The following is a 13721-nucleotide window of genomic DNA, read 5'->3' as shown; positions in this document are numbered from 1 at the left end:
CAAAATTAAAATAAAAGGAGCTTTACCTTAACTCCATTTATACGCCCTTCGACTTCATGGTTGTACACAGGAACGTATTTCACACGCTCTAGCGGAATCGTGTGTACATTTTACAGATAGGGAGGAGTTAAAACAGAACTACATAAACATATGCCGGTAGATGGCCGTGGGCAGGAAGCCGATATCTCGCTCCGAAATATAAACGGTTCGATAATTCTCGTTTGTTCGAATCTTTCTGTTGCATTCCATACAGGCCTCAGGGACAACGATTGCTCAACGTAACTAATTTTGCAAGTGGAAGGGGGACAACATGATAAAAGCGTCAGATTGTCCGATGTTATACCCAATCGCATTGCCGCCTAATAAAGTTGCTGTTTGCTACTGTTGGATGTTAACCTATGACATTCAAAGCAAATCCTTTTACACACAACGCAATGCTATTTACAATCCTTCATCCAGTAATTGTCTTTCAGGGGTAAGTCTGCTTTATCTGGTAAATTTTACATCTAAAAATAAATCCGTCGAAACAAGAAATGAACTGGTTAAATAAAATTAAACCCCTCTAATGTGTTCAAAATTCAGACATTTGTATTGGATCGGCAGATGCAGGTTAATTTTGAAAATGTAACATCAAAGGTTTATCTCGCAATCATACTAGTATCTCTCTCTCTCTACGCACACACACGCACAATTAAAACAAGTTCTTCAGGACTTCCTCTAGTTCCATAATCGTCTTTTGTGGATTGTGGTCTTCTGAATTGTGATATCTGCCAATCCTAGGTGGTTACTAACGTTTCTGAGCAACCTACCGTCTCTGTCTTCAAGGTATAAGGGGCGATGCTTTTCTCTGAAACTTTGGTAAAGTCTATAAGATTTCACGGCGTTAGCCTACAACCCAGAAACCACAATCCACATCTTCTTTAATGGCAAAATCTAGATGTCTCGATCATTAACATTATTCTCTTAAGTATGAATTTCTTTTAACTATCAAGTTATTCTTGTCAACTTTTGAGGTCCACCAGGAGAAGGTCCCTTAGCAAAGCACGGGGCCAAAATACCAGTATAGGTCTCATGCATGCTACAGGCCTGTTTCATAAAGAAAGAGTGAGGGTTTAAGACAGACAAGAAATTATAATATTTCCCAATACAAAATCGAACTTTTTGCATTAATTTTCAGAAGAAATAACATTATATAAGAGGCAGTTCAAATTATCGTCTAAACACCTGTTATTAAATTTATGTCAGTATTTTCAACACTGATCTATGCAATTAGTGTTCTTTGAATTAAGTCGTAATTATGTGAATCTCTTCTTTTAGGTCTCACAAACTTCGTAATGAGTCAGAAGGCTCAAGGGACAAATCTAAATTTAATGAGAATGGAAGACAAATAAATCGAACACTTCCTCACGATGATGCAGGACTGCAGTTGTTACATAACAGCACACAGAAACGTACGCATATCCTGGAAGATGCCAACAAACCTGCACAGAATGGACGTGAATCTGTTCAAACCACGTCTACAGACGTCAATAAGATCTCTTACAGACCGGGAAATTCGCTTGGTACAGCACAACTGACGAAACCTCCAGCTGAAGAGCCTGCGGCGACACAAAAACGTCGACGTGTAGTTAGAGCCGCCACTGCCCGCAAAGAGAGAGTGTGGGACTACGGGGTGATACCCTACGAGATAGACGGGAACTTTAGTGGCGCTCACAAAGCGCTGTTCAAACAAGCCATGCGTCACTGGGAAAATTTCACGTGTGTCAAGTTTGTCGAAAGAGTGCCCTCAGAACATCCCAACTACATTTTGTTCACAGAGAGGCCTTGTGGGTACGTATTTCCATATTGCTGGCCGTGAACAACGCGTTTGTAACAAGACGCCCCAGTTTTAATTGCGTATGATTACGTAGCAAAGATCACTGTATGAGTTCAGCGGTCTTTGGAGAATGTGCTACAGTCTACAAAAGCCCCCTCCCCCCCCCCCCCCCCGCAATGGAAAAACTGCAACAGTGCAGTGAAGGAACTCTACACGTAGTTATGCGAAATTTCCGAAGTCCAATTATACGCAATTAAACTTGCAGTGTCTTTGTAAAAAGAATCCTGCTTATTTTACACCTGGTCTCTACCAGTTCTGACGAACCTCACTCGGCAGAATTCTAGCCCTCATTGAAATTATTACTATCCTTCCAGTGAAGCCTGTAGGATATCCACGAAACGAATTTTATTTTGATATTAAATATCGAACGTATATAGAACAGCGATCCAGCAACAGATTGCCCTAAAGTATTTTATGGTATTCCCCAGTTTCTCCGTTAAAACCCTTGAGATTGCACCTTAAAACAGCCCAGGACCATATTCTTCCATGTCCTTTCCAAACCGCGATTCAGTCATCAGTTCATTTCCATAATTCATGTTTTCACCAAAGAGAGATAAAATTTTCCAATGACCGTGGCATGTAACAAGAATATGACAATAGAAAATTTATGATAAATTTTGGTTGGAAAGTCTGAGAAAAAGAGATTTCTCAGAAACCAAGCATAGATGGAAGGCTGATATAAAAATGGATATTCTGAATTCTGCTGATTAAAGTTAGTGTACAGACATGTGCTTTTGTGACAACGGTAATGAACCTTCAGGTTCCATAAAAGGCAGAGGCTTTCTTGAAAAGCCAAACCTCTTATCAGTTTCTCAAGGATTCTACAGCTTAATTTTTTTCTTAGGATCATTAAGTTTCTGATATTTTCTTCACTCATCTATCAATTTCATTGCTAAGTGGGCAGAACTACAAACATATTTACAAACGAAATAACACAAACATCTATAATTCACTTCAGTATTTAGTGTCCGTTATCTCCGAAACATACAATTATATGAAAACGTTATAAGGCAAATGTCAATCTCCAGAAGAAGACGCCATATTTTGACAGAAATATTTTTTTGATTTACTAAACATTTACCGACAAACTGATCTGTAAGTGAACAACATCGAAACCTTGCATAAACTAGTCTGAAACAGAAATTTAACTAGATCAGTGCAATTACTAAGTTTATGGAACATGTTTCTTTAGAAGATAATGGTATGCTCAGTGAAGAATTTTCATACAACTGTGTGGAAGCCAACGGTTTATTTCACATTCAAAAGAACTTGCCTGTGTCTGAGGAAAATCACAAAAACACTTAGTTGAGATAGCTGGTTGTCTGGCCAATATTTGAACCAAGTACCTCTCAATTAATCGTTTGAGTATTATCTCTAAACCACCAGGATCAAAAGGTATATATATCACATACTGCATTGTCGCTTTGTGCTCCAGGTGCTGTTCTTTTGTTGGGAAGCGTGGCAACGGCCCACAGGCTATTTCTATTGGGAAGAACTGCGACAAGTTCGGCATCGTAGTGCATGAGCTGGGGCACGTGGTTGGCTTCTGGCACGAGCACACGCGTCCTGACCGTGACGACCACGTTCAGATTGTGCGGGAGAACATAATGACTGGTGAGGACTCGCTGTTTTGAATGCAATGGCCATTAACTCTCTGTTCTCAAATGGGTCTGTGTTGATTACGATGGCGACAATGGTGAAATTAATAACAAGGGACTATCGGATACATAGACAAAAATTTGTCCACCACAGATTCCACATGAACTACCCTGGGATTTAAATTAATTAAATGAAATTCAGCTTTTAACTGCAAGTGAATTGTTGAATTGTGGAAAGGAACAGGTTTAAACAGATTTAACTCAAAATTAGCAGGTGGACAACATACATTTTGCAAGTCATGTGTGGTTTTGACAGAAATCTCTCAAAATACCTGAGAAATTCTGTAAATCTACGAATCTGAATTAAGATATTTTTCTTTTATGGCCTGGAGAAACTTGTGTTCTCCAATATAAGCCAAAGACTGAAAACATGCTCACACTTCATATGCCCTTAATTGTATGTTTAATATCGTTAAATTATCTCCTTATAAAATGAAATTTTAATGTGATGATGATGTAGAGCTGTTGGGAACATGACAGAACACATGGAGTGCAGTTACTAGCATAGGAAGGTGTTCACTTTCTAACCATTTTGTAATGAATAATATTAGATCTGAGGAATAAATATAAAAATAATTTACTTTTGTGAGGTTACCGCAAAACTAAGGAAAAATCTTTTAAGTACAATTATACTTCTTCTACCATGTGCGTTAAATCCTTTCCTTGAAATTATCCTTACTGTCAAGCCTGAAATACTTTAGTGTGACAGTCCTTTGTATTATTATTTTTTGGAAGGCCAGGAGTACAACTTCAACAAGTTGACAGACGAAGAAGTGAATTCCCTGGGTCTCCCATATGACTACGACTCCATCATGCACTATGCACGTAACACCTTTTCTAAGGTTAGTTCTGAAGAAATAATAGTTACATTTTTAAGTAGCACTTACTTGTATTATTAACTTACATTATCATTGACCATCCATGTGTTGAGGCTTATACATATGACCCAACTGGTTGTGTGTCACACTAGCATACCGCTAAACCCTGAGATTAAACTCTGGCTAGCATTCTGGCAGTTTGGGATTTAAATCCACTGGTCCTGCATGATAAACATTAATGGTAATAAGCAAAATAATTAATAAAATTATCCATTAATACATGCTATTACTTTTAAAATATATTGTATCCTGTGCTGTTAGATCAGTTAATTTAAACATCCTTCTACATATTAGGGGACATTTCAATTTACTGTGTTAAATGTGGAAATTGGAATTGGAATGTGGAAATTCTTACTCGAATGAACAATAAAATATATTTGAACTCTACAGATATATGAATTGTTTTAGAGTATTTTAATTAGTTTATCCACAAAGAGATTTGCATTGTCAACTACTAAGACAGTGCTCATTTGCGTCTGAGAAGTACATGGTTCATATCTTTCCAATACTATTTCTTGTGGCTTTCTGCTGTTTAAAGATAGAAAAGTCATGATAATGTTTTAACATTCCCTGGATTGTTGTGATACCTGTTGGATGCTGATGTGATTGATTATCATATAAAAAATATCGAAGCTTATTGTCATTTTGATAGGGCACATACCTCGACACAATCCTGCCACTGGAGAGGTACACCAATAAGAGGCGTCCTGAGATTGGACAACGAATCAGGCTGAGTGAGGGGGATATTGCTCAGACTAACCTACTGTACAAATGCTTTCGTAAGTAAGCCTTAGATTCGTTTTGAGTGCCAGGGCAAGAATCAAACTCACAAATGTTTCAAAATAAATAGTTTCAAATAAAACACTCAGATAATTAGAAATTTGATGATTGTAACTGTACAATTTGCACGTTTTCAATATATTATTAAAATAAAAAAAAGTGGGATACTTTCTGCTACCCTCTGTTTAAGGTTGTGGGAGAACATATCAGGATAATTCTGCCACATTTTCATCACCATCACATCCAAATTCAAGTCCACCAGCAGAGGGTGAACGCTGTGAGTGGCGTATCACAGCTACACACGGTGAGCGCATTGTGCTCAACATTACTGAAATGGACATCTATGATAGTGACAACTGCCGCACTGACTACATTGAGGTTCGCGATGGCTATTGGCACAAGTCACCTCTCCTTGGTGCGTGAATCTACCCTTCTGCTCCTTGTGATTAATAAAATTCACTGTGGTATTTGCAGGTAATGTGAACTGCCAGAACTTTATGTTCACAGGACGATACTGTGGCAGTAATCGTATCCATAATCCAGTGATCTCAAATGGGAGCCGAATGTTGGTGACTTACATAGCATCCACCCGTCAGAATGGCCATCGTGGATTTATGGCAAATTATGAAGGTAAATTAAATTATTTTTCAACACTGAAGCGTGACTGAATGCTGCAGCCAATTGTTTTACATTCCTACTTATATAATGGAGGTCCGGTGATTGAATCTTACATCAAAGACCCTGACTGAGGTTTTCATGGTTTTCTTCAGTACTTTCAGACAAATTCTGGAACAGTATCTTACATATACCAAGAATTCCACATCCTTTGCTGTTCATCATTTATACAAATCCAACAATATTTTCTTTTAGAAGATGTCAGAAGAGATAAAGAGGACTGCTAACAGAATATTTATGGAAATCTATAAGAATTAACTACACCTTGTATACAGAAACTAAATTTAAGTAACATAATGATTTTTAAAACTATATTGATCTCTTTTGTGTCATGATGCCAAACATTTTAAGTAACTGTAATAAGTCTCATTTCACTATGATTTTCTTTGTAGCTGTCTGTGGAGGTCATTTGACAATGGATGAAGGTCATCTGGAGTCCCCAAACTATCCAGATGATTATCAGCCTAACAAGGAGTGTGTCTGGAAACTCAGTGTGCCAGAAACCTACCAGGTGGCTTTAAAATTTGAGTCATTTGAGGTAAATGTCTAAATACAATTTGTAAAATCTGCTTCAGCGATTTCTGCATGAATCACTAATTCAATACATCCTTGATTGCTTAACAATTTGGGTTCCTATATTAGACAGAAGTTGATATATAAAATGATGATGTGAAATAATTGTAGTTAATGGCAAAGTTAATTTTGGAGCTATTGGTTAGAAACATATACATCCTTCGTGATATTACATTGCACATTTGAGATAACACTAATTAAGTCCATCAAAATACAACTGATCCTCAATATAAATATATCAAAATGGACAATTTCCATTATACCTGTGATATAATGTATCAACAACATGGAAACATGTAATTTTGAGTTGATTTATTCAGGTGGAGAATCATGACAATTGTGTGTATGACTACCTAGAAGTGCGAGATGGTTTGTTGCCTGATAGTCCGCTTATTGGTACATTCTGTGGGTACAAGATTCCACGTGATATTCACTCTACAAGCAATCACCTGTACATCAAATTTGTTTCTGATGGCTCAGTTCAGAAAGTAGGCTTCTCTGCAAAGTTTATGAAGGGTGAGCAGTTGAATTTAATGTTCTGTGGTATAGTAACAGTGTTTATGTCCTGGTTGCAATATTCTTTCTAATTTGGAACATATAGGATCATCAATCTCTAGATTCAATAATTATATGTAATTTTAATATGTATATAAAGACAAGATTTACAATTCTAATATCACTTACTGTTTTTCATAAGCAGTGTGTAGCATATAATACTGGGAAAAAATTAAGTACATGGTACAATATATACTAGATTTACTTCTGTGCTTAACTAACATACATATTATTGATTTTTATCTTTTCATAAAATTTACGTAATATTAATTAAAAGATTACAGAATAGATGCGGCATAATTATTATAAAATTTCATCACAAGTTTGATAAAACAAATCTTCATACTCACCGCTGTGAAAAAATCAAATCTTACAAAGTAAACAAAGGTCTGACATCAAAATGTGCTACTCAGTTTAGATAATTGTTACATATAAATGTGAATTAGATCAGATACCACTTACAAATCTTGTTTTATCTTTATACCTCTATGAGGTACTGATGTATGCTTCATGAATGAAAGTACTTACATGTAAAATTGATGCTTAAAATAAACAATTGGTGTTGCAGAGTTTGATGAATGTGCGCTACAAACCCATGGCTGTGAACATAACTGCATAAATACTCTTGGCGGGTATGAGTGTTCTTGTAGAATTGGATTTGAGCTGCATTCTGATGGCAAGCATTGTGAAGGTGTGTGAATATTCTTCAGTCTGAAACATGTCATAAATTAATTCTTATTTCTGCCATATAACACATGGATACTGAAACATCCATAATAAACTGTATGTCTCTAATGTTACAGATGCTTGTGGTGGAGTGTTTGATGTCTCAAATGGCACAATAACAAGTCCCAGTTTCCCAGAACTGTACCCTGTAAACAAGAATTGTGTGTGGGAAATCATAGCTCCACCACAGTACCGCATTACTCTCAACTTTACTCATTTTGAATTGGAAGGAAATAATGTGAGTAAATTTAATGATGAATTAAAATACAGTGAGGTTATATGGCCACTGTGTTGCTAAGACTGAGAACTGCTGCAAGTAACACAGTAATCACAGATAGTGAAAAGCCATGCTATGTCACCAGCACAGCCTTCAAATAAGTTCACTGTAGAGGCAAATCATCATACATTGGGATTGCATTCCTACCATTTGAATCATACATTGAAAATATGTAAAACAGGAAATGTATTACATGCCCATGGATTTTCTGAATGATACACCACAACTTTAGAGGCCTTAATTTGTATTTTATGGAGTCAAAATAGTAGGGCAAGTCAGTGAAACTGCACATGGTTAAAAATAGAATCCTAATGCTCCTCATAATACTGAACTAAAAACATGGATAACAAAATCATATATAATGAGAGACGTTTTGTGCAAGGTGCAGTAATTTATTATGGAATTTAAAACTTTTATATTTCACTGTTATTTCTTCTCCTTATATTTCAGGTGTATCAGGTAAGGAATGGTGTTGATACTATGAAAGTTCTGATGCTTGTTGGAATGTGTTTGGAAACAGGTATGTTCAGATCACATGTAATAAACTGTCCCAGGATTTCCTTGGTAAAAAATTAAACCTGACAATCTTTAGTTAAGGCAGACAGAACCATAATATACCAATGAATACCTTCAAATGTGTATTTGGTACCCTATGTATTAAGTTAAACTATTTGCTAAAATGATAGATGATACAGAAGATTTAAAATGCATTTGTTATGTGTATAAAATGTTATTTCTTTACCATTACAAATTACAATTCAAACTTGCTGTGTAACATGCAATGCGGCTGTTTTAAATTTTTATGAAAATTAATGTTGTTCTTGATAATAACCGATCTACAAAGTAGTTCACAACTCAAGCACTGCTGTGCTTTGTATACATTTGTGGACTTTGCAGCAAGAGTGTGAATATGACAGTGTGGAGGTACACAGCAAGATGGGTGAGGATGTAATGAGGAAACATGGTGTCTATTGCGGCTCCCGGATCCCTCCCCTCATCACATCAGATGGAAACAGCCTCCGTGTTGAATTTAATTCTGACAACTCAGTCCAGAAATCTGGCTTTGCTGCAGTTTTCTTTACTGGTAAGATTGCTTATAAGCTTACACATATGCAAAATTCAGTCAAATTCCTTTAACTGAAATAGGTAAGAAATAATATTAATTATGAATCTGAAATCAGTGCAATGAATAGCGAATCTTGACACTGATTCTGATGACACTTCTTGGTCCTTAACAATCAAACAGTTGTTCATCTGATCATTAAATGCTTTTCTAATGTGGGACCTGAAGGATCATTACTCTGTGCATAAACCTGTCAATGGGTTGAGAAGTCCACCCTTCATGCCCTGTTTCTTCATGAGTCATTTGAATATATTTTTGTCATCTATGTGAAGGTGTTCCAAGTGGTCTCTTACCTTAATGTTTCAGATCAGAATATTCTATAATTTTTTTAAGAACACTTTCCAGTTAGAATTTTACAAAACCCTTACGAGCTGAGTTATGCTATTGTTCATAATTTGCTACAGATATGGATGAATGTGCAATCAACAACGGAGGTTGTCAACATGAATGTCGTAATACCATTGGTTCCTATGCATGTTCCTGCCACAACGGGTTCATGTTGCATGAAAATGGACATGACTGTAAGGAGGGAGGATGCAAATATGAGATTACTGCACCTTCTGGAACCATCTCTTCACCCAATTATCCTGACTATTACCCAAGTCGCAAAGACTGCATTTGGCATTTCACTACTACTCCAGGACATCGCATTAAGTTGGTAAATATTGCACAAGTCTTGAAGTCAAACAAACATTTGAAGCTAACTCCATGAAGACAAGTTTCTCTTGAGAAACTGATAGTGTGCCCATCTGGTCAAGAAATCCCTCCCATTTATGAAACTGAAGGTTCAATATTAGTTTTTTCCATTCTCCTGTTACTTTATCCACCTTAAGTCCAGACATTATCCTCAATACCCCTGTGTAGGATTTGAGGTTTTCACGGTGTTAAATCTGTTGTTGTTGTTATATTAATTATAAATAACATCAGTAATACTATTAATGGAAATATTGCATCAAATTTAAATATAATGTTATTTATGACTTTATAAAGTTTGTTTAATGTGTAAGTTTTCTTATATTTCTAAAGCTATATTGCCCTACAAATTGTTTTAATTGTTATACTAATTTCATATTATGGATACAATGTAATTTATTCTACTGCATGAGCCTCCAGACATTTTATGGAATCTATTTGTGATTCTTTAGATATTCAGTGAGTTTGAACTGGAGCCCCACCAGGAGTGTGCTTATGATCATATTGTGATATATGACGGAGATTCCCCAGAAGCACACACACTGGGAAGATTTTGTGGCTCCAAAGCGCCACATCCAATTATTGCTACTGGGAATCAGATGCTTTTGGTCTTCAAATCAGATGCATCTGTACAAAGAAAAGGCTTCTTTGCAAGCCATACAACAGGTAAAACTTCTCATCATCTAAAGTCTTTTACAATCATTATGCTTAGGCATATGTGATTTGTCATGAGCACTGCTATTACGAGCTGTATTTAAAAATGTATTTTGTATTTTCAGCTTGTGGTGGGCACCTACAGGCAACTGACCGTGTCAAACATCTGTATTCACACTCAAAGTATGGTGACCACAATTATGAAAATAGAGCAGATTGTGATTGGTCTATCGAGGCAGAGCCTGGCCTCAATGTACATCTCACCTTCCTCACATTTGAGTTGGAAGATGAACAGGACTGTGGCTATGATTATGTTGAGGTTTACTCTGGCCTTGATGCTAGCGGACCTTTTTATGGCCGCTTTTGTGGAAATTCAGTGAGTAAATACAGTGGAAGTCCCACTTAATGAAAATGTTTCTTCATGCGGAGTTCAAATTCAGTGACCCCATGTCAATGATTCAAGTGTTCAGTTGCCTCAGTTTTAAGTGTATCCTTTGTTTAATGTTTCAAATCCAGTGTCCTCACAGAGAAATATTAAATGAGTTTGTTCTACTGTACACCTATACATTTCATGCAATTGGGGTTATACTATGACCATTAGGTTGCAGACAACAGCTAGAACTTCAATTTCAGAAAGGCACTAGACCACATGACAGTGAGGAAGAATTTTCTCCAAATGCCTTGGTTTCCCACTGCAAGCATCATTCCACCAAAGTTTCATACCTGTTCTTACATCTGCCTTTCATTATATGACAGATTTTATGAGTCAGTAGCACAATCAATCAAAACCTTTATGATGTTCTCTTGAGTTTTTCACACCATATAGACTAATTGGTAGATGCCAACATTTTGGAGAAACATACTGTCTTGATCTTCAGGGACAGGCACCACTCCCTCTCATTTCTCATCCCTGATTGGCCCACTTCAGAGCTTCATAATTGAAATGCAATACAAGGAAAATTTTACTTACAGCATTTAACAGCATGAACATTATAAAATAATGTCGATAAAGTGTATGCCTTGGGTGACTTATGATAGATATAGTACAAACTGCAGCCTCTGGCCTGTACAGAAACTTCCCAACTTTATTTTAAAAATTAACTAAATGAGATAACATTTTTATGTTTTACAGAATCCCACTGAAATCATCTCTATGAATGAGGCCCTTCTAGTCCGTTTTCGCTCAGATGACTCTTTAATGAACAAAGGATTTTCAGCTTCATATGTTGCTTCTGATCCTATGGGCAGTGAAGAGGGGGCAGTCAGAATAGCTCAAGAGGAAGAAGAGAGTCAAGATGACTAGGAAATTATGATCAGCATGAATTAAATAAGTTCAGATTGGGTACACCTAAGGATGGCAATCTGTCTTGCTTGATATGCTGTGGTCAGGTTTCAGGGATTGGCTTGGCTTAGTCAGAATAGCACATTAAGTGATGGAAGTACTGAAGCTTTAAAAGATCTCATATGTCATTATCTTGAAGGAATATCCCAAGGCTGGTGTAGTGTCCAGTGTATGGTGATGTACTTGAAGACTAGAACAAGAAAGTAAGATTGTATGTATTATAGCAGCTTCAATGTTCTGAAAGTAACTGGCAAGGAAGTGCTCTAAATACAGTGGGTGTAATTTCTGTCAGTGTCATTCACATGTTTAGAATTCCTGAGGCCATTCAAGCCAGGACATAATGTCTAAGCAAACATATATTTTAAGATCATGACAAACCATGATACTTGCATGAATTCAGGGTGCAATTTTTACCGTGTTCACTCTTCATAAAGACAATTTGTATACAATAAATTATATCCTTCATCCACAATTTGTTTTTAATAACAAATATGTTTAAATGTCATACTGGACTTGAGATGTGGGTTGAGCTAATTTATGTTGCAGAATAGTGTGAGAAACACCACCATTAATCAGATTAACAAATCCCATACTTGGCAGGTGGCTGAACATGCAACAGTGCTATGTAACCTTTGTCTTGTATCAATTAACTAAGCGACCCATCATTAAGATATGCAGGGAAATGGAGGTATAACTAGCTACATGTATTCTTAAGCTAAGCAGGCAAGCTTTATAATCCACAGCACCTTGGATTCATATGATTATGGTACCAATACATAACAAGTGAAGATGGTGAAGGCATAAACAGAAATGTCACATTATTTTCACAGCATTCCATGGTTAGATAGAGGGCAAGTGACTTGGACAATATTAGTTCCAAAATAATGATGTATTTATAACATTTAAAATATATAAGAAATTATGTGAATATAGTATACCAATGGTTGGACATGACTGAACACCTTTAAAATGTTTGCTGCTCAAAATGGCTGGTGTTTGACTACTCCCACTCCATGCAAAGCTGTCCACAAATGACTCAACTTTACAGATCTAAACATAGCATGGGCCATGTAGAATAAATTGTATTCATTTTACAGTGAATATGTCAGTATTTTTTGTATACATTAAAATAATTTCCTTTGCAAATTTCCCAGTATGTGTGGGTGGAACCAAAATATTATACATTGTTATTGAAAAGGAGATAAGACATAGTTTACCTTCCTCCTATTTCAACACACACAGGTCCATCCTATTCTTTTTCACTTATCTGAAGATATTCCAGCATTACTATGACCTCTTGAACAATACCTTTTACACCAATAGTACATTATTGCTACAAATTCTTAAAGCAAGTTGGCAACACACAGACTGATAGTAAAAATGAGATGTCATCCTTCTCTTTCACAATGTGATTTGCAAATTGAAAATTACACTTAATTTCAAGGATGGTATTCCAAATAGAGTAAACTGTAACATTATTGAATCAGCATAATAAGAAGAGAATTATTTCAGACTGCCCACAGTATTCAACAACTATTTTCTTCATTATAACATGTAAATATTAGCCAGAATAATTATCCACATAAATTGTTTGGTCATAAGAAAACACATGACTTTGCTTGTGAAAAAGTTGAAATTGCATTATGCTTATTCCAACCATGGGCACGAACCAGAAGCCAATGTTCAAATGCATTTCAAACATACTTGATGTGGATGTGATGCCAATGTTGATGACTTTTCCAACTTCATACTTTATTTCTTCCTGCACTAAGTGAACCAACATGATGGTTGCTTGAATGTGAGGTGGGATGCTGATGTTGCTATTACCCATGACCATCTGCACATGTGCATCATTAACCTAACCTAACCCTGAGTTATTAACCCCTTCACAAGTGATGTCTATCTTTACAT

The 13721-nt window shown here is 36.3% G+C and overlaps 1 protein-coding gene and 1 long non-coding RNA gene across 3 annotated transcripts in view; one reads left to right on the top strand and one right to left on the bottom strand.

The window, feature by feature from the left end:
• Positions 1-12911, top strand: part of tok (tolloid-like protein 1 tolkin) — a 39591-nt gene extending 26680 nt beyond the window's left edge. Inside the window, exons 5-19 of the mRNA XM_087355273.1 lie at positions 1318-1830; positions 3312-3490; positions 4270-4376; positions 5065-5191; positions 5383-5607; positions 5700-5822; positions 6260-6405; positions 6761-6956; positions 7564-7686; positions 7799-7959; positions 8896-9082; positions 9526-9779; positions 10267-10480; positions 10594-10844; positions 11601-12911. Coding sequence (XP_087211399.1) covers positions 1318-1830; positions 3312-3490; positions 4270-4376; positions 5065-5191; positions 5383-5607; positions 5700-5822; positions 6260-6405; positions 6761-6956; positions 7564-7686; positions 7799-7959; positions 8896-9082; positions 9526-9779; positions 10267-10480; positions 10594-10844; positions 11601-11771 — 2977 coding nt within the window. The 3' untranslated portion in view covers positions 11772-12911. The remainder of the gene's footprint in view (positions 1-1317; positions 1831-3311; positions 3491-4269; positions 4377-5064; positions 5192-5382; positions 5608-5699; positions 5823-6259; positions 6406-6760; positions 6957-7563; positions 7687-7798; positions 7960-8895; positions 9083-9525; positions 9780-10266; positions 10481-10593; positions 10845-11600) is intronic.
• The window catches only part of LOC110838029 (uncharacterized), a 38459-nt gene that overhangs the window by 24171 nt on the left and 567 nt on the right, over positions 1-13721 (bottom strand). Inside the window, exons 3-4 of one of the 2 annotated variants that reach the window (XR_002545938.2) lie at positions 7524-7706; positions 4439-4573 (exon numbers count right to left, since the gene is read on the bottom strand). This is a non-coding gene — a long non-coding RNA (uncharacterized LOC110838029). Of the gene's footprint in view, positions 1-4438; positions 4574-6759; positions 7707-13721 lie in introns of those variants that run through there. The other variant, XR_015536930.1, reaches the window with a different exon arrangement.

The sequence above is a fragment of the Zootermopsis nevadensis genome, unplaced genomic scaffold (assembly GCF_977971745.1).
Source record: "Zootermopsis nevadensis isolate Lab colony 2312 unplaced genomic scaffold, Znev_1.0 Znev_ptg000024l, whole genome shotgun sequence".
NCBI classification, from domain to species: domain Eukaryota; kingdom Metazoa; phylum Arthropoda; class Insecta; order Blattodea; family Termopsidae; genus Zootermopsis; species Zootermopsis nevadensis.
The sequence above is the reverse complement of the archived record's forward strand: the minus strand, read 5'-3'. Positions and strand labels throughout refer to the sequence as shown.